The following is a 19,399-nucleotide window of genomic DNA, read 5'->3' on the forward strand; positions in this document are numbered from 1 at the left end:
CATCTCTTCTTGCTTCATGAGAGCTCGGCGGTGATAAATCCTACTCATTGTGCCTACAAGAGAGATAATATTCTCTTGCAGTTCAAGAGCTTCAAGTCTCTGTTGTTTAGCCTCCTCTACTAAACGCTCATCCTCAAGAGTCATTTCTAACTGAAATAACTGGAGATCCAGTTGTTGAACTCTAGACAACTCCTCAAAGATTGATGATGGAACATCATAAGGACTAAAGATTTGATCGTTAATCTTAATTCTACGTCCCCATGGGTCATAATAGACACGACCCTCTTCGAACTTAAAAGTTGGATAGTAAATCCCAGCAATATTACGAGTACTAAACAAACGTTGAGCCATGAACATTTGAGAAGATGAGGAGTTGAGTTCAAGAAATCTTGAATAGAAGTGATTGAAGTGACAGGTCAATGAGAAATTTTGAGAGTGAAAGGTTGTATTTATAGAAAGGAAGATGGAAACTGAAGAGACTATTTGATTGAACATGTAATAATTAGACATAATAAGCATACACGATTACGCATATCTAGACAAGCAAATAGTAATCTCTCTCTTCATATTCCTATTCCCAATGTAAATACTCAAGTATCAACGGATACTTGCATCAGTAGTTAACCCATTTAATCAATTAAAAGATATTCCACTCACTCACTGATTAATTAAAAATACTGTTAACAATTTATTTCGAATAAATTCGAAATAATCAAATGAAGTATAACAGTCAATCATGGTTTGACCATTATCAGTATTTTAATTTCTTCTATTAGGATTTATCAACTACTGATATAAACTATTAGTCAAAACAAGTTTAACTAAAAACAGAGTTTATAAGCAAATCAGTAGTTCAACATGCAAGTTTCACATAAGATCATTTAGCACAGTTTGCATGTTATCATGGTATCAAACATTTAGCATAAGAATCAGTATCTAACAAGTACTGACAAATAATAAGATACCATGCTTCAATAAATATCAGCAAACTTAATTATCAGAGTTTAAGAACTACCCTGAAATCATTCCCAATTCATTCACCAGTATTGTGAATATGGCTTCATATAGAGGCTTGGTTAATATATCTTCTACTTTGGATCTGTTGGAATAAAGATCAATTCCACTATACCAGCTTCCACATGTTCCCTTATGAAATGGTATATGATACTGATGTGTTTAGTCATTGAATGTTGCACTGGATTTTTTATCATTGCAATAGCACTTTGATTATCACAATATATAGGAATATAAGAATAGTCTAACCCATAATCCATCAGTTGATTCTTCATCCATAGAATCTGAGCACATCAGCTTCCTGCAGCAATGTATTTTGCTTCTGCAGTTGAAGTGGAAATTGACTTTTGTTTCTTCTTATACCAAGAAACCAATTCGCCTCCAAGAAATTGGCATCTTCCAGAATTACTTTTCTTGTCTATTTTGCATCCTGCAAAATCAGCATCTGAATATCCAATTAGCTTAAATTCTGAATCTCTAGGATACCATAATCCCATATTCATAGTGCCTTTGAGATACTTGAAGATTCTCCTTACAGCTAATAGAGGAGATTTTCTAGGGTCATCTTGGAACCTTGCACAGAGACAGGTAGCATACATGATATCAGGTCTACTAGCATTCAGATATAGGAGTGAGCCAATCATACCTCTGTAGTTAGTTATATCTACTGAAGAACCAGTATTTAAATCTAAATTGGTTGCAGTGGCCATATGAGTTGATGCAGTTGAGCAGTCCTGCATATCAAATCTTTTGAGTAAGTTCCTGGTGTATTTGGATTGATTTATGAAGATTCCTTCATTAGTCTTTTTGACTTGTAACCCCAGAAAGTAACTCAATTCTCCCATCATACTCATTTGATACCTGGACTGCATTAACTTTCCAAATCTCTCATAGAGTTTATCATTAGTAGATCCAAAAATGATATCATCAACATATATCTGTACTAATAACAAGTTCTTACCATGGTATTAATAAAAGAGAGTTTTATCAATTGTAACTCTTGTGAAACCACTCTCTAGCAGAAATAGAGCAAGTGTTTTATACCAGACCCTTGGAGCTTGCTTCAATCCATAGAGTGCTTTATCCAGTAAGTAGACATGATCTAGATACTTTGGATCAATGAACCCTGGAGGCTGTTCAACATAAACTTTCTCTTCGAAATCCCCATTTAAGAATGCACTTTTCACATCCATTTGGAACACCTTAAACTTCTTGTGAGCAACATAGGCAAGAAATATCCTTATTGCCTCTAGCCTTGCAACTGGAGCAAATATATCATCATAATCAATAACTTCTTGTTGTGAGTAACCCTTTGCAACCAGTCTTGCTTTGTTCCTTATAACAATGCCCTCACTGTCAATTTTATTTCCGAACATCCACTTGTGTGAACTACAGGTCTGTTCTTTGGTCTTGGCATAAGAGTCCAGACTTTGTTCCTTTCAAATTCATTGAGCTCTTCTTGCATTGATGTGATCTAGTCAGAATCTTGTAGAGCTTCTTCAACCTTCTTAGGTTCAGTTTGAGATAGAAAAGAATGGTAGAGACATTCATTCTGAGTAGCTTTTCTTGTTCTTACACCACTGTCAGGGTTTTCAATGATCAAGTCAGGTGTGTGTGACTTAGACCATTTTCTTGCTGATGGAAGTTGACTCCTAGAAGAAGAACCTCCCCCTTGATCCATGAATTCTCTGTTATTTCTTTGAGTAGTACCACTGTTGTTTCCTGATGCCCCCTGAATCAGTGTTCCCATAGTTATCAGTATTTGACCTATCAGAGTTTGAGGAAGATGAGTCTAATGATCTTTCTACTGATGTTCCTTGAGTTTTATCACTCGCAGTAGTCTCTGGATTTGAGTCATGTTTCTCCCCCTCAACATATGCTTCAGTGTCAGAAGAATTTCCATTATTCTGTGGAACTTCATAGCTTTGAGTGATATCAGGACTTACTATATCAGAGTCAGGATTTAAAAGTTCAGCATAAGGTACTTCATTTTCAAATCTCAACTTGTCATGGTCATCTGCATCTTCTAGACCTGTTATCTTCTTGTCATCAAAAGATACATGTATGGACTACATGACTGTTCTAGTTCTCAGATTGTAAAATCTGAAGGCTTTTATAGTCAACGGAGACCTATAAATATTCCTTCATCAGCTTTCAGATCAAACTTGGTAAGCTGCTCCAGATGAGTTTTGAGAACAAAACACTTACAACCAAATATATGAAAATATTTCAAATTTGGTTTTTTCCCTATCACCATCTCAAATGGTGTCTTTCCATGCTTATTGATCAATGTTGTATTTTGTATAAAACAAGCAGTTTGCACAGTCTCGGCCCAGAAGTAAGTAGGCAATCTTGCTTCTTCTAGCATGGTTCTTGCAGCTTCTATCAGAGTTCTTTTCTTTCTTTTAACAACTCCATTTTGTTGTGGAGTTCCAGGAGCAGAAAACTCTTGTTTTATCCCCTTGAGTTTGCAGAACTCTTCCATAGAACTATTCTTGAATTCAGTTCCATTATCGCTTCTCATGACCTTCACTTTGTATGTTGATCCTTTCTCCAGCTCCCTCACATGATCAAGAAGAATGGATGGAGTTTCATCCTTGGTGTGCAGAAAATACACCCATATGTATCTTGTAAATTTATCAACCATCACAAGTGCATACCTCTTCTTGGCAATAGACATAACATTTACTTGACCAAAGAGATCAACATGAAGTAGATGATATGGTTCAAAAATTGAGGATTCAGTTTTACTCTTGAAAGATGTCTTCCTTTGTTTGGCTTTCTGGCATGAATCATATAAGCCATTAGGAGTAAATACTGCATTGGGCAATCCTCTTACAAGATCTTTCCTCACAAGTTCATTGATATTGTTGAAGTTGAGGTGAGAAAGTCTTTTATGCCAGTTCCAGCTGTCTTCCACAGATGCTCTACTTAGTAGACAAACTTCTGAGTTATCAGCTCTTGTGGAGACCCTGGATTCATACAAACTACCATGTCTCACACCATTCAATGTGATCTTGCCATTAGACTTACTGACAATTTCATAATGCTCATTACAAAAATTGACATGGTAATCTCTGTCACATATTTGACTCACACTGATAGGATTGTGCTTGAGTCCAGCAACCAGAGCTACATTTTCAATGATGACATTTCCAATTTTGATTTTGCCATATCCCCATCTCCATAAGAAATGCTTGGGTCAGCCTTCTTCTCAAATTCTAATAATACGGATTTATATCCAGTCATATGTCCTGAACATCCACTGTTCAATACTAGAGCATTCCTCTTGTCACCCTACAATCAGTAATTTGAATCAGTTAGTGTTTTTAAGGACCCATACTTGCTTGGATCATTTGGCCTTTTTAAGTTTGTTAACATATGCAGCAGCAGACTTCATATAGAGTTTATGTTAACATTCTTACTATCAGTATTTATACATGCAGAAACAGATTTTGCTTTAACTAAAGAGGGTTTCAGTTTATAAAAATCATAATACAAACTGTGATACTCTTTACATGTATAAATATAATGCCAAACACTTCCACAATGAAAACAAGGGTTCTGTGGTTTATATCAAGCTGTTTAATTCCTAAACTCTGATTTAGAAGAAATAACTTGTATCTCTTTATTCTTCCTGGCAAGAATTAGCAAGATGATTAGTGCTACCACAGTTTGAACAGGTCTTTCTAGGTGCATTAGGTGGGGTTACAAAGTTTCCATTCTTATTAACACCTACCTTGCCATTTCTATTTTTCCTAGACTTTTTCCTCTTGTCTTTCATGTGTAAATCCTTCAGCTTTTGCTTCAACTGTTTCTGAGTCGTTGAACCAATATTTACTGAGTTTATGTGAACGTGTTCACTCTTTTCAATAATTAAGTTTGATCTAGGTGCCGAGGTAGTACCTTCCTCATGAATTGACTTAACTTAATTAGCACTAGGATTAAACTTAATGGTCTTTATTTGAACCTTGTTCAATTTGACCTGACTACCAGTTTTTATTGGTTCTGCTCTCTCATTTTCTTCTCCACTTTTCTTATCAGAATTAGATCTAGCTGAATACCCTAATCCTGATCCCCAACAATCCTTTTCTAGGATTTTCTGAGTTGTCTTTCCTGAGTTAGTCCAAAATTTAATGACTTCTCCCTCTTTAGCTAACTCCTTTTCTAATAAGCATGTTTTTTAACAATTTTTTTTAACATAAATAGAATTATCTCTTTCTTTTTGAAATTTTAGCATGGAAAGCAACTCAATTTCTAGGTAATCATTTATTTTCTTAAGCACGGAGTTTTCACTCTTGATCCTATTGTTTTCTAAGGTTTGATCCCTAAAACTAACATGCATAGTCTTAAAAAATAATCTTAATTCACAGATATAATGTGATGTGGCTGGGGGTTGTGGCTTCGGATCCAGATTATGTGTTTCTTCTTCTCCTTTGTCTGACATAGTTGATCAATCTTCAGATCTTAAACCGTTTGTACGTTAACAGCAAGCTCTGATACCAATTGTTAGGCCCTTCATCAACTGTAGAGGGGGTGAATACAGTTAATACGATCAACTAGACAAAACTTCAACATAATCAAATATTTTTTATATCAATCTTATAAAAACTTATTATACAAGTACTCTCTCGAAAGGATGAACAAATATCCTTGAGAGCTGCTAGGTTATGCGAAAAATATAACAATATCGCAATTCATATAGCATGAACCTAAACTATGCTTTATATAGAGCACAACTACCAATGCATAATGAATTCTATTCTATTAACAAGGAAACCTATACTAATGCTTCTGAGATAAAGTCCTCCACCGACTTGAAATTCCTGTTTCCTTTTCCTCTTCAAAGATCAACTGATGTGATAAATACTAATTTCATCATCCGTTGACATCATCATCCGTCGAATACCAACATCCGTCGATGTCATCATCATCCGTTGATGCTTATACTCATCATCCGTTGATACTTGTAATCATCATCCGTTGATGCTTCTGATAGTTTCTGTTTGATAACATCAATTACTCCTAACACTCTGAGATATCAAAATTCCTGAAGCTGGGATGTCTCCATTTTGCTGTCTACCGCGAGCTATCTACAGTTATTCTCAGGTGATATTGAAAGAATAAGAAAATAACAAAGTAAGAGTGAGCAAAAAATGCACAATAGATAAGGATCATATTCAATTATAAAATTTAAAACTTTAAAAGACACGCGGGCACATAATTCACATAGCACGTAAACATATAAAACATGTAGCACGTAACTCATTTCGTCAAAAGATGCGACTCAATGTGTTTAAAACTGAAATCTTGTCAAAATATGACTTTTCGGAAAAAATATTTGACCCAGAAATGTTGACAAAAAAAGAGAGCTTTAGATACAAAAGGATTTATGTCTCGAAAGTATTTTTAATAGAAGCGGAATATTTTTCTGAGTCTAGACGCGTTCTTTTCGTATTAAACGGATGAACGTTTTATTTAGTACGAATAAAATATGAATAATTTAATTATTAATAATAATTGATTATTCACTAACTTTATATATTTTAAAGCTCAAAATAAATTTTAAAACATTATTTAGCTTAATTATAAATAATTATATTTTAGTTAACTACTTATAAACAAAATTAATTAATTAATTGAATTAATCAATTAATTAAATTATAAATAATTATTCAAAATAAATTATAGATAATAAAATCAAATTATATTTTTATAAATAATAAAAGAAAATAATTTTCTGAAAATAAAATAATTCAGTTAATTATTTAAAATAATTAACCAAATTAAATTTTAAATTATAAATAAATTTTTGGAAATTAAAAATGATTTTTGAATTATTTTTAAAAGTAATTCAGCATGAACAGATTTTCGGGTTTTGATTTTGGGTAAATTGGATCAAATAGCGGCACACACGAAGAAGGTGACCGGAAGGCCAAGAACATGGCCACTGGAAATTACCGTCGATGAACCTTCGGTCATCCTCATTCGGCCATAAAACACCACGATTTTACATGATTTTCGATTCAATTACCTCCTAATTCTTCCCAACAACTCAGAAATAACAACAACAACAATAACAACAACAATAAACGACCAACCAAACAAAACAACTTCGAGGAATAAAAATCCGATCGACGTCGAACCCCAACTCGCGTTTTTCGGCTAAAAAGTAAACCCGATCAAACCTCAACCAAAATCGACGAATAATCTATTAAATTAAAGCTAATAACTCGTATAATTAGATAAAATCAATCACAACATCACACTATAAACCAACAATTCAGAAAAATCAGAACAAAAATTGACAAGATTAAGAACTCGACATAACACTTCTAGCAATAGAATCACATAATTATATACGTGAATCGATCATAAACAATCATATAAAGCTATTCATGGCATGAGAATAAGCCAAAAATCACTTAATTATAATACATTTTTTATTTTTTTTCAATTTTTTTATTAATTAAAACCTACTTAAATTTACACAAAATACCCATATAATTATTTGGGGCCTAATTATATCATTTTGTAGAAATCAATAGCCCAAAATTAATAATTAACGGGGAAAATATTATTATCACATAAATATAAAAATTATGCCAAAATTCTCCAAAAATTACGAATATCCCAAAAATGCGAAAATATAAAATATTTGAACGACCTTTGATTATATAAAAATCAAAATACCATTTTTGTGGGTTTTGACGTCTCAGTAGAGGCCCGTTCCGATAACTTTTCATTAAAAAAACATTTTGTAAATTAACTTGATATCCCGAAAATCAATATAATAAACTACATATGATACAAGATAATTCCAAACACTCCACCAGCAATACTGACTATTAAAATTTAATTTCAGTAACATAATATTACATATAAACATATTTATCGCTAAATAAAAAAGCTGAAAAATATCTGAAGTCATACTGTACATATAACACACAAGTAAAATTTATGACCAATAATAATTCACATCGTAACAAAACACATAATATTTCATTTAATACAACACAAAATAGTCGTAATTTTCCCGGTTCTTACACCCAGTATTTTTTAGAGAAATTATCAAAAATACTAATTTTTCTTAGCTTTTTTACGATTGTAATTTGTTTTTTTTAACAAAAACGGAATCAATCAAAATAAAGTAAATATGCAACTAGTTAAATCAAGTTATTTTGGTTGTATTTGAGGTTACATGAGTTGCATGTTATTGCAGAAATTCGTCAAAATTTGCATCCAATTGATTTCAGTTGCAAAAAGTTGTATTTTTAAGCCAACAAAGTGTTGGTGCGGTGGTTGAGCTCTTGTAACCCTTGCGGGAGGTCACGAGTTTGACTCTCGGCGTGTGTAATCAATTAGCAAAAAAATTGTATTTTTGCAAGAAAATATTGAAAAATAGTATTTTTCAAATAAAAAGATATTTTTACAATTTTTTTTTAAAAAATGATAATATTTTTATAAAAATATTTTTAGACTTGGGTATTTTACAAAAAAGTCCCATTTTTCGTCGTTCATGCCTCGTAGATAATCGTCCTAGCTTGTAGAAGAAACCAACTAGACAAAAAATTGAAAAACTATAAATGTTATAAAATGCTTCGAGGATGGTAGAATGACTACCGAAATGAAAAAGAAAGAAGGGCCAAGTGCCAACCTATATAGAAAGCTTTAAACTCACTCTCTCCTTCCTAACTCTGTTTCATATATAGCATTTCCTACATACATACTTACACATATATATTTAGTATACACAGAGGTTGAACCATATAGTTGTTGCATAAAGCTAAGAAAAACTCGAGAAATACTAGTTCTTAAGCTACCCCCTGCAACCAAATCTGTTTTTACAAGAAAACTCCATCTCACCAAATCCTCCAAAATTATTATTCAAATCAATATAATGTTAGTTAGTTTTAGTCCTTATTTTATTTATTTACCACTTTTTCAAACTCTATATTTTCAACTGTTGTTTGCGTTTTCTTTGTGTATCTTACTTGTCATTGTTTCTTTTATTCATGCAGCCACTTCGCCGGAAATCCTCTGTTTTAAGTTCAGGGATGAAGCCCGGTGGCCGGAAAAACAATAATCTCTCTGTTTTTGTTGTTGTTTTCTCTGTGTTTTTGTTTGGGTGTTTTATATATAATGAAGATGTTAAGTCCATTGCTGAGTTTCCGTTTTCACGGCCTAAAGTTCAAGAAAATCTTGATATTCCGGTGGACTTGAAAACAGGGGAGTCTATGAAAGTTAATGAGCCGGTGAGTTTGAAATCAAGTTTAGGGAAGGAAGATGATGAGGATCATGAAAAGATTGAATCACCAGTTGTTGTTGAAGAACAAGAAGATGAAGATGATGATGAAGTGATTGAGTTGCCACCGGAAGATTGTGATCTTTTTAGCGGTCGGTGGGTTTTTGATAATGTGACACATCCTTTGTATAAAGAAGATGAATGTGAGTTTTTGACAGAGCAAGTAACTTGTATGAGAAATGGAAGACAGGATTCTTTTTATCAGAATTGGAAGTGGCAGCCTAATGACTGTTCTTTGCCCAAGTAAGAACTCTCTCTCTCTCTCTCTCTCTCTCTCTCTCTCTCTCTCTCTCTCTCTCTCTCTCTCTCTCTCTCCCTCTCCCTCCCTCCCTCGCTCTCCGTCCCTCTCTCTCTCTCTCTCTCCCTCTCTCTCTGTCTCTGTGTGTTATGAAACTGATGAAATTGTTTTCTGTTTTTTTGGTAAGGTTCAAGCCAAAATTGTTACTTGAGAAGTTGAGGAACAAGAGGCTTATGTTTGTTGGAGATTCATTGAATAGAAATCAATGGGAATCTATGATTTGTTTTGCTCAGTCTATTATTCCTCCTGGAAGAAAAAGTTTGAACAAGACTGGGTCTCTCTCTATATTTAGAATTGCGGTAAAAGCCCTTCTTATTTATTAAATTATTTCATGCAAGTTCATATATATGTGTAGGACTGATATGTTTGATAATAAATGCACCATGTTACCATGTTGAGAATTGATGTTTAAGTATGTGGATACACACCTCTGTTCAATATTAATGATTTTGATAACAAAATACTGTTATTTATAGCCGAGTCTTGCACAATTTCTGGTCCCTGTTGATGTTAAAGTTTGTGGATGCACACTGTACAATATATTGCAGAATCTTGTTTGCTAATCCACAAGTCACCTTTTAATTGCTTAATATGAAAATTAGTACTTGCAACATAGGAAAGTAATGCCCAAAAGTTGCACACTAATTAAAGTTTGTGTAATCATTACTCAGTGTTTCACTTTCTTGACTAAGTAATGTACTCAAATGTGCTTTATTTTAGTACAAGCTAACTTGAGAAAGAGTTGGATTGTTTCACCAGCAATCTGACTAGTTCAGTTGAATTGAGGTCGTGTAAAATTTGAGAAACCATGAGCAATAAGATGGTTACATTTTTGTTCATTTTTCTTCATTATGCAGGATTACAATGCCACAGTAGAGTTTTATTGGGCTCCTTTTTTAGTCGAGTCAAATTCAGATGATCCAACAATGCATAGCATACTGGACAGAATCATCATGCCGGAATCAATCGAAAAGCATGGCAAAAATTGGATAGGAGTGGATTATTTGATCTTCAACACTTACATTTGGTGGATGAATACTTTGTCCATGAAAGTTTTGTAAGTGCGAACCTATTTTTAAACATTTTTAGTCAGATTTTGTTCAGATGTCATATTGAATTTTCTTTTCCTTTTATATGATCGATCAAACAGAAAAGGATCGTTCGATGAAGGAGCAACAGAGTACGATGAGATCGATAGGCCAACAGTTTATAACCGAGTATTGAGAACTTGGGCCAACTGGGTAGATAAAAATGTTGATGCTAATCGCACCACAGTTTTCTTCAGCAGCATGTCTCCTCTTCATATCAAGTACTTACTGAACTTATTTCCTTGCCTTTGAAGCTAATTTATAATCATGAACTTTTTGTGTATGAATATATTTAGCATAAACGGTTGTTACAAATCTCTGTCATAAGTGTCATTAGTTGCAACTAGACTTGGTTGGTCAACAACTATTTACAATAATTTTTTTTTCTCTCTGGGTTATTTTACTAAGACTTAAAACATCATTTTCTTGAATTATAAGACCACATTCAATCCAGAACATTACTACATTCTGCTGAATTTGGTGACATTGTAGTTTGACATAATAAGTGGTAAATTATAGGAGTCTGGACTGGGAAAACCCTGATGGCATAAAATGTGCAAAGGAGACTCAACCAATACTCAACATGTCCATGCCATTACAAGTGGGCACAGACCGTAGGCTCTTTGTGGTTGCAGCCAATGTAACCCAATCAATGAAAGTACCTGTCCATTTCCTTAACATAACCACCCTCTCCGAGTATCGTAAAGACGCCCACACCTCAGTCTACACCATCCGTCAAGGCAAATTACTCTCTGCTGAGCAAAAGGCTGATCCAGCAACATATGCAGATTGCATCCATTGGTGCCTTCCAGGATTGCCTGATACATGGAACGAGTTCCTCTACACACGTATTATTTCCCGGTCTTGACAATTATGAATTTCAAGTCTTCATCTTCCTTTTTTACACTTGTAGAAATTAATTTTTTTTCCCATTCTCATGCAATCTCCATTCTCTTCATTCCCTCTAATTTTTTGTTAAAATTCTATTCATGTAAGTTTGTATCTGCCAAAGTGTAGTTTCTTTTAAACTTTGTAATAGGGCTGAGAAGTTGGATTTTGGATATATCTGGTTGGGCCAAATTGGGGAAGTGGGAAAATCCCAGAGCCCTGGACTTTGTACAAGCAGTGACTTGTTGCACAAAATTGATTTTTTTGTACAATGGATATGTGAAAAGAAAAATAAAGTGAATATATATGAAATTGTAAGTATACTTACCTTCTTTTTGCCGTCGTCCTTGTGTTTTTGAGTCTCCAACATAAAAATATTATTGTTTCCTATGCATACTTTTTTCCTTTAAATTTTTGTATAAATGTTAAAGGCCGGGGAGAGAATAGAAATTGCTGAGCGAGAGGGAGAGATTTATTAGTTCAACATATCCTGACTGGTTAGATCAACCTAATCCAATGACGTAGAAATTGTGTTATATTAAGTTGTGTGCGCAAAATTATGGTGTCATGGAACAGTCCTCAATAAACGAATGTGTATTTGGAAAAATAAATCTGTAATAAACAGTGCATGTACTTTAGGTATTAAACCCATATGTTGCAGAATTGCATACATTAGAGCGTCATTCCAAATGTGGACCGAGAAGTACATTTTGGATCTGCAAAACGTTTCTTTATTCAAAATCTAACTACCGCCCCTTATCTCTTAATGTGCCTCCCTTCAGCTTTAAGGCTTGCTGAAGATGATAACAGAACAGAGTACCTGCATTACTTGCATAAAATGCCTACAAAGCTTTATATTACCTAAGAGCTAATAGATGCTTATGACCAATTGTTCAATATACAAGTCAAAATTTCATTTCTAATCTAAGTGAGGACAACAAGACTATTAATATTGCCTTAATTCCTTCTGCTAGTTCTGTAACATTGTGATGGACTGCAGATATGGTGCTTCTTAATCAAGCTGCCAACTCTTTTGGCGGATGCCTGATTCCCAAACTGCATAAATTGATTGAATCTAAAAACTGACCCATAAAAAGGGTCATATTTTGAGGATTTCCTTTATACTCTACAAAAGATTCAAGAGCAAATGGCCAGGATGCAAAACAGCTAGCGTCTGATAGTTCTCATCTCCAGTCCCATCAGCTCTCATTGCTAACTAATGGTGAAAAGCAAAATTTATCAATATCTGTAATTGCTTGCATATGGGTTTTAGGGAACAACAAATGCAACAGCGGAACTAAACAGGAGGATGTTCCTCCTGACCGCAAGGGCTGAAGCTTCTCCACAACTGTTTTAATTACACTGGGTGCCGGTACACCATACCACTGGAGATACCAAGAGAGAACAGTTTTAGAATTTCCTCCCCGATTGTCCTCAGGCCACATCCCTGAAGTTAAATAATTAGGTAAATCATCCTTCAGGGATGCAGAATAACTAAGAAGATCGTCAATGCACTTCTGAAGTGAACCAAGAAAGGCAGATTGAATAATGCTTCCCCTGGATGTTGCCAACTGTCCATTAAGCAGTGATTCATTGTAAGCCAAGGCAAGCTGCAAAAAGAGCCAAATCTCGATTACAGGTTTGAAGAATAAAAGTTTAGCAATCAAAACAAGATATTTTTTTGCAACTTCTCGAAGATTGACAATAAGCACAAACATAGGCACGGTTAATTTCAGTTACAGAAATTTAGGTACTCACGCATACATGCCTCCACTAAGACCTGTAATTACCATGAGGAAGGGCATGTGCTTCTCTAGCCTTGCCGCTAAACATATTTGTGTTGACTTCCTCTATAAGGCTCCTTATGATAATTTTGTTTATGGTGTGTATAACAGCTGACCTATCTTCATACCCTAAGCATGGATATTGTATATAATTTCTTTCCACCAAGTACAATTTACAAGCAGAAAATCTAGCTTATGGGGGAACGTAAAGTTTTTGTCGAGGGTACATCTTCATCAGAAACTATCATGTAATATTCCCTAGTCCCATAATGAAAAATTTAGGAAAAAGGCTTCACTACAATGAGCTTAGCATTTTTCATGAACTATTGGTGGATACTGGAACAAGAGAACAAAAACCAAACTCTTGATTCTCTAAACAGTGCGGTAACTGGTAAACATTGATTTCTGTAATTAAAATTAAGATGAGATTCTTATGTAATCTATGTAAGGTTAGATTCTAATTGATTGTGTATCCTTGGTGTGTAAGGATAATGTGGGAGGTAAGCACATTCAGAGATAAAGAAAGAGTTTCAAGAATATATCATTCTTCGCCTCGGCACAAACCCTTGTGAGAATGTTAGTTACATAATTTTTTTAAGAGAACACAAGATTACTAGATATACCTTAAAACTAGGCACGAAAAGTGTGTCGCCCGAAATGGGAATCCCGCTTGTAAGCCGGTCAGCCATAGACGCAACAGTTGTGTAGAATGACAAGTAGACCTGGAAATTGCCATATAATTACTCAAATGTCCAATTACAGTTTACAACTACAGATACCAGCAACCACTTTTTTTAAAAGGGGAGGTCGCCAATAAACATTAGAAAAAATAAATAAAGAACCGATACAGACTAAACTTTTCTTGACAAGATAAACAATGTTAGTATAGATTTTTGGGGCTTTGATATGCATATAAAGTTATTTTAAGTGGAACCCTAAAATTCATACTAATTACTGAAGATTCAACTGGGAGATCTGAGGAGTCTCCCAAGAGTTGCTGCGAAGTTAAAATGAAAAGAGGCTGAAAGTATTATAATATAATAAGGGTAACCTGTAAAAGTGCCGGCCTGTCCTTGCTCACACACTCGAATAAAACTTGCAAGCAAAACTCTTGGAAATCAGCTTCTGATCTGCAATATTTGAAATTCGTCACTATAAACAGTAGGCATTTCTCTGAAAGGGCATTTCAGTCTTGTGGTGTACCAAACACTTTTGCTGATTCAAAACCTTATTCAACTTCAACAAATTGGTAAAGATCCCATATAATACTATATCCATAAATGGTACGAGTTAATTCTGTGGTGTACCAAAAACTTTTTCCGATTCAAACCTTATTCATCTTCAACAATTTAGTAAAGATCCCATATAGCAAAAAACAAGAAAAATGCATATTTATGTTATATGCATACATGTATTCATATTGTCTTTTCTGTTAATGCTTAAGTAAATCTGAGGACAGGCACAAGTTTCCAAATTATTACTTGCGTCGATTATACACCCCATACCTTCACACATCTACACAAAAATGGTATACGATCCCTGATATAAATTTACATAAAAAAAGTGTTTCATATCAAGAGCAACCCGGAAATTTTTAAATGTCCTCTTACGATGAACAAAACAAGAAAAAAATTAAGGTAAGATAAGGACATCATGCATGCTTATAGATAATGGATGGAAATGATTTCAGATAAAACACAACGAAGAACTTGACACTTGCCTGTTATTCCAAGAAAGGTTGCAGCAAAGTTGAGCGAAAGCATTCAAGCTTGGATCAGACGAGAAAGTACTGACAAGCTGATGAACTGTTACTGGTACGCTACCATCATCAGTATTGGGGATACAGGCCCTGAGACTTGTTAAACCAAACACCTATGTGGGGCAAACTATAGTTTGTCAAATATTCAAACTTAATGAACAATTTATAAACATAAAAAGCAATCAAAGTCAAACCTTGTGCATGGCACGTGAAAGTAATGACTGACATCCAATGGGATCATCGACGTAAGAACATGCACCAACTTTTCGCTTAATATAGAGTATGCCAGAATTAAATGGGTCATTCTTTTCCCCAACATTCCACCAAGGTTTTTCTGATAAATTACCGATTTTTGATTAGTAGGGAAGTCAAAATAATATAATTAACAATCTGCAAACTAAATTAAAAAAAAAAAATTATACCTTCGGGGTTTAGTTCAATGACTTGAGGCCAATATCGAGGACCGCAAACACGAACAGTCTTTAACTGCAGCAATTGATGAAGAATTCATTGATTAGAACATTTCAGTCAAAGGAGACCATAAGAAAGGTGACTGTCATAAGAATTCCGGCGAATTTGCTTAAAAATGCAATGATAGTGCCATTTACTATATATTATAACCAAATACTGGCATGAATCATGTAATAGTATTGCTTTAATTACAGCTACCAAATTAGGTACCGGGTGGATGCCCTGTTATATAATTTGTTTATAACTTTAATGATAAAATTAATATATTAATATAAAAAATAATATTACTACATACCAACAGTGATATAACTATAATAAGTAGACCAATTTTTTTTAAAGTAGTATTACACATTTACACTTATTTCGAATATTCTGATCATTACATATTTATAAAATATGAAGAGAGAAAATATATTGAAAAAACAAATTATGTAAATAACATTGAAAAAAGATAAAAAAAAAATAAAGCAGATGATATAATTAAGGAGAGTAAAATAGGTTAGTGAAAGAAGTTGTTACTTGTTAGTGGAGTATAACTTCAGCAATTTAGGGAGAACATGATACACCATCACTGATGATGCCAGTGATTTTATAAGAATATGACACACCAGCATTGATATGTCAGCTGCACTTTGTTTTTGTTACTTGTATGATTAAGTGAAAAAAATAGCCATTTAATTGGTCTAGTAACATTGGTTAATTATTAGCACCAGAAATCAATTGAACAGAGCAAAAGGAGTCAGTAACTTACAATAGCACGTTCTGGTAGAATGCAAGGGGTAACTTCGCAAAAACTAGTTTCCGCAAAATGTTCAGTCTCCTTAACAGTAACTTCTAAAGGGGCATAAACAGGTAAACCGGTATCTACATCAACTGTTTGAACCCATCGAGCTTCCGTTGCAAGGACATATAAATGCCTAAACGCCTAGAAAACAAAGATGCTTAAAGCTAACCACAAACATTGACTAAATAAAAACATGTAAAAAGATACAAAGATGGAGCTCTTCTTTCATTTGAATAATGCAGTGGTAACGAATCACAATCCTAGAAATCTGAAAAAATATACTACCCTTTTTAAAATGGTCAAGAAATCCTTTAGTTGTAAACATTTGATTCAGTAGGAAAATGGAAAAGGATATTAAAACCAGACACTCAATCATGATTAACCTGAAGGTGACATCGATTATCATTTGGCCCGGTAGGCAAGCGTGGATACAGGGTTATGAGTAATGCAGCAATAGAGTTATTGCGAGTTGAAAATGTATGCATTCCACCTCCAAGAAACAAGAATCCCAGAGATAAGCTCACCTGAAACGATGATAAATGATTAAAAAGATCAAAAGGATATTCTAATAAATAGTTGGATACAATGGTTAAGTCGATAAATAAACCACAAGATTTTGTCATATATTTAGTAGAGTAAGGTGCATTTTGTATACTTACTTCAAAAACTAGTATGTGCCACACTGAAATTTAATTTTTGTTACACTATGTGCATGTCCGGCCAATCAATATAACGTTGTTAGGAAAGTCAGGGGTAAATTTGTCTTTTAAGAATCATCTTTCTGCCTCAAACTCATTTCCAGCATTGACAATCCTTTTGTGAACTTGAAACTCAGATATTTCCTTCAATTTACAACGAAATAGACTCGCTTAAATCGCATTAAGATCATCTCTTTCTCCGTTACAATAGGATATTGATGTAGGACAGGGGTAAAAGGGAGGGTTAAAAAAGAGATGAAGGCCTATCTCCACAGAGAATCAGCAAAAACACACTAATCCGCATATTCAATTCATATCAATCAACTCTATTCCATAATAAAAGAATACAATAGTTTATATAGATAACTAGTACGGATAAGTAATTTCCTGAAAACTAAATCCTTGGAGATATCTACTGCTATACTTTATTAAAGAAAACAAATCATTTTTTATTCTAATACTATAATCTAGAATGTTCCTAACTAGATAGTATATTTGTTAATTACAAATATACTTATATCTAAATAATAATATAAAACAATTAACAATTAATTTAATTGTTTTATGCTCTGCATCATTCTACTCTCCATAAAAAAAACTCGGCCGCTAGCTTTATAATAAAGAAGAATCCATAATCCTCGAACGAGACTCCATATGAGTGGGACGTGAATTTGTGGAAGCCCTTGAGATATATCATCACGTTTGACTTCATAAAACCATTTTAAATAATAAAATCAATATGCTCAACCAAATCCACTTTGCTTTGAATTTCTTTTTGACAAACAAACTTGTCATGCTCCTTTTGTTGCTTCATTTCAACATACTTATCATTCTCCACTTGTGGCTCATCATGCTTCATTTGTGGCTCGGGTTCGATAAAATTTACGACTTCCACAAGCTCTGTCTTCGATATTATGCTTTTCGTTATAGCCTTGAGACGGTCACAATTTTGTTGCATTTGATAACTTCAACATATGTTTCAGTAATGCTCTTTCACGCTCAGATGTTAGACGTGCGACTAAATTATAATAATATTGTCACTTCTCGTATGATCTTGCATAATCAGAGCTATATGGATCCAATAATGAAAGTAAAATAGAAAAGGCTAAACGATTTGTCTCAACAAATAATATCTCACAATAAATTGTTTCAGGGTTTTCATCGTTCTTTCTTCAAAAATATCAGGGAGTATGGAGCTGTTTTAGAATAAATAAAGGGTTTTGGAAGCCCTTAAACTTCTAGACAGAGACTGCAGTGGCTTGCGAAGGCTGCTGGCTGCTGCTGCTTGGCTGCTGGGAGTTTTTTTTGTAAGGAAGGTGTTTGCTGAAAGGTATAGGTGAAGGAACGGTGGCTCTTAATAACATTTGATGTAGGACAGGGGACAGGGGTAAAAGGGAGGGTTAAACAAGAGATAAAGGCCCATCTCCGGCCTATCTCCGCAGATAATAAGCAAAAACACACAAATCCGCATATCCAATTTATATTAATCAACTATATTCCATATTAAAAGAATACAATAGTTTATATAGATAACTATTACTTGGAGGATAAGTAATTTCCTGAAAACTAAATCCTTGTAGATATCTACCGCTAGTCTGCTATATTAATTAAAGGAAACAAATCCTTTTTTATTTTAATCCTATATTCTAGAATGTTCCTAACTAGATAGTATAATAGTATAATTATTAATTACAAGCATACTTATATCTAAATAATAATATAAAACAATTAACAATTAATTTGATTGTTTTATGCTCCGCATCAGATATCAATCATAACTCATCCCTGTCTCCCTTTGTCCCATTCATTTCTATACACTTTCTTTTTTTGGATGTCCCACTTAAAGCTTTAAGATTTCACGTATTCTTTGTTCGTAACTTGGGTGTGATATTAATTGTTCTTGCAAAAGTTGCAAATGATATGCATGTAAAATTTTATATCCTTTATATCCCTTTCACCAAATGAAAATTTTGATAGTTAAAATCACTATCAATTTGTAGAGGAGAAAGAGATTTTGTTGCAACTTGAATTACTTGATTATGTTAAGAAATGAATGAGATATCCAAGTTTTGATTCTCCAAAAGTTTCATTAATGGTGGACACGGTTTGAAGTAGACAAATTGACTATTTTACCCCTACATTTCAACTTCATTTATCAATGATGTTAAGGTGTTTTAACGGAATACACGTAATGTAACGAAATAGCACATGGCAGTTTCTGAACTGGAGAATCCCAAGTGGTCCGACACACATATTGTAAGAACACAAAGTGCACGTTTTACTTTGTTTAGTATTTATTTGATCTGTCCA

The 19,399-nt window shown here is 33.8% G+C and overlaps 2 protein-coding genes across 3 annotated transcripts in view; one reads left to right on the forward strand and one right to left on the reverse strand.

Moving 5' to 3' along the window:
• The first annotated feature begins 8,625 nt into the window (after positions 1 to 8,625).
• LOC141693381 (xylan O-acetyltransferase 1) lies at positions 8,626 to 11,933 on the forward strand. Of its 2 annotated transcripts, XM_074498476.1 has the most exons (6): positions 8,626 to 8,916; positions 9,036 to 9,562; positions 9,745 to 9,916; positions 10,475 to 10,674; positions 10,768 to 10,926; positions 11,225 to 11,933. In XM_074498476.1, the coding sequence occupies exons 2-6, from the start codon at positions 9,072 to 9,074 to the stop codon at positions 11,571 to 11,573; spliced, it is 1,371 nt and encodes a 456-aa protein (XP_074354577.1). In that variant the 5' UTR covers positions 8,626 to 8,916; positions 9,036 to 9,071; the 3' UTR covers positions 11,574 to 11,933. The 2 variants fall into 2 exon arrangements, with proteins under 2 accessions (XP_074354577.1, XP_074354576.1); XM_074498475.1 differs by lacking the exon at positions 8,626 to 8,916 and having other exon boundaries at positions 8,946 to 9,562.
• Positions 11,934 to 12,208: 275 nt separating this feature from the next.
• The window catches only part of LOC141690021 (anaphase-promoting complex subunit 1), a 31,938-nt gene continuing 24,747 nt past the window's right edge, over positions 12,209 to 19,399 (reverse strand). Inside the window, exons 30-37 of the mRNA XM_074494596.1 lie at positions 16,775 to 16,915; positions 16,359 to 16,532; positions 15,559 to 15,622; positions 15,331 to 15,470; positions 15,098 to 15,249; positions 14,429 to 14,507; positions 14,001 to 14,099; positions 12,209 to 13,203 (exon numbers count right to left, since the gene is read on the reverse strand). Coding sequence (XP_074350697.1) covers positions 12,793 to 13,203; positions 14,001 to 14,099; positions 14,429 to 14,507; positions 15,098 to 15,249; positions 15,331 to 15,470; positions 15,559 to 15,622; positions 16,359 to 16,532; positions 16,775 to 16,915 — 1,260 coding nt within the window. The 3' untranslated portion in view covers positions 12,209 to 12,792. The remainder of the gene's footprint in view (positions 13,204 to 14,000; positions 14,100 to 14,428; positions 14,508 to 15,097; positions 15,250 to 15,330; positions 15,471 to 15,558; positions 15,623 to 16,358; positions 16,533 to 16,774; positions 16,916 to 19,399) is intronic.

The sequence above is a fragment of the Apium graveolens genome, chromosome 10, assembly GCF_009905375.1.
Source record: "Apium graveolens cultivar Ventura chromosome 10, ASM990537v1, whole genome shotgun sequence".
NCBI lineage: Eukaryota > Viridiplantae > Streptophyta > Magnoliopsida > Apiales > Apiaceae > Apium > Apium graveolens.

Coding starts and splice junctions, on each gene's coding strand:
- LOC141693381 (XM_074498475.1), top strand. CDS start 9,030: ATGCAGCCACTTCGCCGGAAATCCTCTGTTTTAAGTTCAGGGATGAAG. Junction 9,917..10,474: donor TCTCTATATTTAGAATTGCG/GTAAAAGCCCTT, acceptor TTCATTATGCAG/GATTACAATGCCACAGTAGA. Junction 10,927..11,224: donor ATGTCTCCTCTTCATATCAA/GTACTTACTGAA, acceptor GGTAAATTATAG/GAGTCTGGACTGGGAAAACC.